Source organism: Mixophyes fleayi, chromosome 2, assembly GCF_038048845.1.
Source record: "Mixophyes fleayi isolate aMixFle1 chromosome 2, aMixFle1.hap1, whole genome shotgun sequence".
NCBI classification, from domain to species: domain Eukaryota; kingdom Metazoa; phylum Chordata; class Amphibia; order Anura; family Limnodynastidae; genus Mixophyes; species Mixophyes fleayi.
Genome location: NC_134403.1, coordinates 264699493 through 264705492, shown reverse-complemented (window position 1 = coordinate 264705492; position 6000 = coordinate 264699493). Strand labels below are relative to the sequence as shown.

The following is a 6000-nucleotide window of genomic DNA, read 5'->3' as shown; positions in this document are numbered from 1 at the left end:
AGTGTGTGGAGATGATGCAGGGGCACAGAGTGTGTGGAGATAATGCAGGGGCACAGAGTGTGTGGAGGCGATGCAGGGGCACAGAGTGTGTGTATGATGATGCAGGGGCACAAGGTGTGTGTATGATGATGCAGGGGCATAGAGTGTGTGGATGCGATGCAGGGGCATAGTGTGTGGATGCGATGCAGGGGCACAGAGTGTGTGGAGGCGATGCAGGGGCACAGATTGTGTGGATGCGATGCAGGGGCATAGTGTGTGGAGGCGATGCAGGGGCACACAGTGTGTGGAGGCGATGCAGGGGCACAGAGTGTGTGGAGATGATGCAGGGGCACAGAGTGTGTGGAGGCGATGCAGGGGCACACAGTGTGTGGATGCAGAGGGGCACAGAGTGTGTTGATGATGATGCAGGGGCACAGAGTGTGTGGATGACTCTAAGGGTGCCGCAAACTGCAAAAGTTTGGGAACCACTGCCTTAATTTTTGATCTTAGGGGCCCCCTTGTCTTAAGTGCCCCGGGCCCCCCAAAGCCTTAATCCAGCTCTGGCTGTTGATAAGAATTAAGGATATTGTTATGCATAAGAACATGACAGGCCAAAACCTTACAGGGCTTCAGTTCAGAAATGAGCCTTCTAGTTACCAGTGCTCCTTAACATCAGTGTGTGTACCACAAATTGTCTATATCAGCAGTGCCCACCTATCATTCATGATACACAGTACTACTATTTTGACTTCCAGGGTAAAACATAAATATGTTAACACAGGGGCCAGGAAACAAACAATTAATCTTAATCAGCAAAAGTGATGGCAGTTAAGCAGCATGGGTCTAGTGACTTTCCTTGAGGCCTAGGGCTAGTTGTAGTATTAGCTGATATACCATAACTAGCCTCAGCTCTACATGTCCATTGATCATACCAAAGTACCCCCTGCACATTATAGAATCAGTCCAACTCCTTGACTCTATCAGCAGCACCTAAAATACAATGATTATACCAGCAATACCCACTACAAGTTGAGTAAAACACCAGTGGCCACCACACATTGATTATACGTCTAGTACCCACCACAAATTGACTATACTAGCATTGCCTACTCACACACTGATTATATAAAGTAGTAACCCCACAGATTACTATATCAGCAGTGCCCAAAAAAATATTGATTTTATCAGAAATTCCCCCTACTCCATAATTCTCGCTGCCCGGAGTACTAGTGCAGTAAGGGACAAAATGCAAGCCCGCTGATTTCTGTTCAAGTCCGCTGGTGGCTGTATCAGTACTTTTTTAAAAAAAATTGCTGCTGGATAGTGTTTAACCAGTGAAGGGGCCCTTCTGCTCCTTGGGAGGTTTCTGTCCTCCCTAAGCTCGCCTTAGGACACCTGTATTACGGTTTGACAGGTGTACCGCCCCAGTCAAACTCCCCACCTGTCACTGTCCTCAGGGCGGCTTTTTTAATGTTCTCAATTGGAATGCTTTTTGTCTCTTAGCACCCCATCCTCCTAACCTATCTAACATTACATGTCCCTGTAACACTGGATGAGTGGAGGAGATGGGCTTACTTGTTGGGTGCTGTGGGTAGTTTTGCCCCCTGATACAATGAGACTAAATTGACATTACAATGTGCTGTGACTCCTAAAACCATTCTATTCCCGATATTACATGAAATACTTACCAACAAGAGGCTGTTCAATAAATCAATCCCCTCCGAATCCAGCCTGAAAATATGCACAAGAGTTTCCATCATTAATAATAATCAGGTGCATATGATCCCTATTATATACAACACTGAAGACAAGCTGGCTGTCGGGTTTATGTATGAACCAAGTCAATGTAAATTATAGGCGCTCCTAGTCAATGTAACCCTAATAGTCTTCTCATCAAAAATAAGAGCTGGAGACAGTGTGGGATTATGCAAAATCAGATGGGTCCACATAAAGAAGGATACAAGCTGGCAGTACTTTGGAACAGCTACTAAGGTCTAAGCATAGCAAAGGTTTCTTTTCTATGTGCCTAAACACACCAGCCTAGTGTGCTTTACAATATACATTCATATGGATACCTTCAGCTGGACACTTAGGAGAAAACATAAACCAGTAAGTAATACGTCTCTGTTTAGACCTGTGGTTCCAAACCGATGATTCAGCACACACAGAAATAGTCTCGATGTATCACAAGAACTGTGATAAGTGAAGTCTTAAAAAGGAAAGAAATGAAGAGATAAAATCTAGACTGAAGTGTGATATATATTTTAACTGAAATGCAACAGATGTGGTTAAAGGGGTTTTTTACTTTAAAGATGAATGGTATTTAATCTCCTCCCTTCCCCAATATTAGTACACTGGTGGGAATCACCCTCCTACTCAGCAATTAGAATACTAGCGATGATGAATGCAAAAGAAAAACAAGAGTGAAGAGAATAGAACCAAAGGCCACCAAACTGTGCACACAAGAGTGAAGAAAGGAAATGTGTCCCATAGAAAGACTGTCTGCTCAGTATAGCTTTGTAAGGCTAAATGTAGAGGAGTAACCTGCACTGTACCTGTCAGGACAATATTTACTCTGCTCCGTAACTCTTACCTTGGTGTGTGGCTCTTCAAGGGTTGTGAACGGTATTGTGGAAAGCCATATGCCTTAAACTCTTTATTAGAAGATATTCCAGGCCATGTCTCCTCTGTGGGCGTTCCTGGGAAGAGGAGGTAAAATATTTTGTAGTGCTGTATAATTATTTACGGTGACAGTTTATACAAATTTATGGTACAAATTCACATGTATTTGTCTCATTTGCGCTCCAACATGTCTTATTACATGACAATAAGTCCTTGGTCTCCACCATGTGGAAGGAAAAGATAATGCAGACTCACCAAGAAGTCTAAAGATTAAATGCAGTTCCTCCTTTACTGTAGAACCGGGAAACATGGGTCGTCCAGTGGACATTTCATACAAGATACAGCCAACTCCCCTATATTAAAACATACTCTTATAAGAAAATGTATACAACAAATCTTTCAATCTCTCATTTAGAGTCTTCAATTGCTATGCCAGGATACATAAACACTTGATGTTATGTACAATATTTGTGGAGTATGAATGAATATATATATATATATATATATATATATATATATATATATATATATATATATATATATATATATATATATATAATAGAATTATACTAGTGTAAAAAAAAAATCTACTCCTCTTGTTTCTTAACTACATGGCTATGATACAGAATTTACACCACCTCCTGCTGGTGGCATTGTGTCAGTCACACTGTCAGAAAAAATATTGGGTCGGAACATGTGGCAGACTTCCACCAAATAAGGAGCAGGCTCAAGCAATACATAGGGAATTCGTCAAATTGCTTAAACAGTTACATTGAAGTAAGTAATCTTTTGTGAAAAGTTTTTACTGGCGATATTCCAATTATCTTTTCAGATTCCGTTTTTACATGTGATATACCATAAATCCTTTGAAGAAAATGTTCACCTTTTTACAAAGGTAATTTATAGGTCTTTACATACTCTCCTTTTACAGAGTACATTGCTTTATCATTCTGTCTTCCTTTCTTTTTTCTGTTTTTACCAAAGCCTGAGTTAGAGTTTTTATATTTTTCTCTTGGATGTGACACAACCGTGCCTTAGTGAAATACACAGCAAGGAAGCCAGAAAGATGATGCAATGTATTTCAATTTTGGGGGCATATTCAATTAGGGTTCCGGTCCATGGTAATGCGCATTACCACGGAAAGTGCGCGTTATTGCCGGTAATACGGTATCGCAATAACGCAGATTTTTGTACGCAACCCTATGGGCTGCGAACGAAAATCCATGTTACTGCGGTACCGTGGATTAACTTCGTGGCCCGTTCCGGTGCGATCCCTCGGACCGGAATCGTAATTGAATATGCAGGGCATATTCAATTCAGATTCGCGGCCGCGATTCTGTGTGGCTGCGCATATAAAGCGCCACTACGGTAGCGCAATATCGCGGATTTCTGTGCACACAGACATCCACGATGTTGCGGTACCAGGACCCGTGCGGCCGCTAGTAACCACGGCCGCGAATCGTAATTGAATATGCCCCATAGTGTGTTATTTTACTAAAGTTGTCTAGTGGTAGAAACCCTATTTAATAACACTCCACTATTGGCTTCATCATTGGTACAATTTGGGTCTAAGAATGATTGGCCCAATATTTGAGTCCTCTTTCACTCACCACATGTCTATAGGTGTACTATACTCTGTAGATCCCAGTAGGACATCTGGTGGCCGGTACCACAATGTCACCACTTCATTGGAGTAAGTTTTGGTGGGTACAGACTTGGCTCTGGCAAGCCCTGCATACATGTAATAAAAAAAAGAAGCTGTGATACCACATTTTCTAGCAGCTAATATAGAACTAACTAATTGCACTGTCAGGTACTTTATACTGTGCATATTCTAGGGTAGTATTGGGGATTTAGAGCCTCGTATTTAGAGCCATTAGAAGATTATTATGTGTGTGTAAACCTTAAAATAAACTAATATTTGTGAATAGTGCAATAGAGAACACCTTTACTGAATATAGGCCTAACTAGCATTGTGACTGTCAGAAAACCATTTTAATCCAAATGAAATCAAGAAAAAGAATCATTTACAAAAATAAACACAGTAAGTGTGGAAATATGACAAATGCGGAACAATGCAGAGAGAGTCACAGAGCCTCTTTCTTTGTGATGGGCCTATTTTTGTGCAGAAAGATGCATCAGATGTGCAATTAGAGATATGCACAGGGGCTAGTGTGGCAAGATGGCCTCAATTGTGAGGGTTGCAAGTATTTGCTCCTTCTAATGAGAGAAGCTGGCTAGAGATTAGTGGATCAGAATTTTCGATGGAGAATGAGACCTAGACACAGTATTGCAGTCAGTTCCTCTCCAAAAGAATTTATTGTTTAGCAGGTTAAATTTTAACATTTAAAAAAGTGTTTCATAACCAAATGTTTTTATAACCAACTTTTGTTATTTAGTGGTCTATTTATTAAGACCTTAAGATATCGAAGATTTTCTATCGCTGTCTATTGCATCGATAGAAAAATAGTCTTTCTCACAATTTATCAATAAAAATTCAAAACTGATGTTCATGGAGTTAAACATGCTGGTATTTATTTCTGTATATTAATTTCTTTAAAAAAAAAAAACATTTTTAATAGGGAATTATCAAAACACACGTTTTTTAATTCCATCCATTTTATAACACATAGGTGTTATATAGTTTCACAGACTATACACACCAAAATCTGCCAGCTTCAGCTCTCCCTTTTCATTGATTAATAGATTCTGTGGTTTGAGGTCCCTGTGCAGGATCTTCCTACGGTGACAATAGGATAGACCTCGGAGCAGCTGAAACATAAAAATCTGTGGGGATATAGAAGATTGTGATAAGTGGCACAATAGAGCGAACCATGTCATGTGCATTAAAACAATATGTCTAAAAAAAACAAGCAGACAATCCAATGAAATCAAATATGTTTAAACTGCCATAACAACAATTAAAAATGACCTTAGATAAACATGATAAAATAGCTGTACACTACAGTAAATGTATGCAGACTCTCACACACCCTGCTAAATTGGACAGGCAGCCCCTATGGTTGGTTGCTGGTAAGGCTGCTCTAAGACATTAATAAGCCAAAAGGTAATTATTACATTAGTGGGCATCCAAACCAGTTTCCAAAAAATAAAGTGTATTTTAATTCAGGGAGTTGGCATAAGACAAGCATAATTCTTTTATATTCCAAATGTACAAATTGCACTTAAAACAACGGAGTTGAAAGATAAGAGTATGTAGTTTTTAGGTTCCTCTAACACCAGCAGACTGGGACAGTTTTCATACAGCATTATCCACGCTCCACTACTAAGAAGTTGTATGGCGAGCCCATGGAAAATACCTCTTTATCAAAACTGCCCAGCCCCACCTCATAACTACAAATCATTTGTCTGCCCCATTATTAAGGAGTATGCTAATCT

At 40.0% G+C, this 6000-nt stretch overlaps 1 protein-coding gene across 7 annotated transcripts in view; it reads right to left on the bottom strand.

Moving 5' to 3' along the window:
* The window catches only part of CDK18 (cyclin dependent kinase 18), an 84724-nt gene that overhangs the window by 12297 nt on the left and 66427 nt on the right, over window positions 1–6000 (bottom strand). For all 7 annotated transcript variants that reach the window (XM_075196134.1, XM_075196133.1, XM_075196135.1 and 4 more), the window contains 5 exons: window positions 5265–5388; window positions 4212–4332; window positions 2857–2954; window positions 2573–2678; window positions 1668–1710 (listed from right to left, as the gene is read on the bottom strand). In XM_075196134.1, coding sequence (XP_075052235.1) covers window positions 1668–1710; window positions 2573–2678; window positions 2857–2954; window positions 4212–4332; window positions 5265–5388 — 492 coding nt within the window. The remainder of the gene's footprint in view (window positions 1–1667; window positions 1711–2572; window positions 2679–2856; window positions 2955–4211; window positions 4333–5264; window positions 5389–6000) is intronic.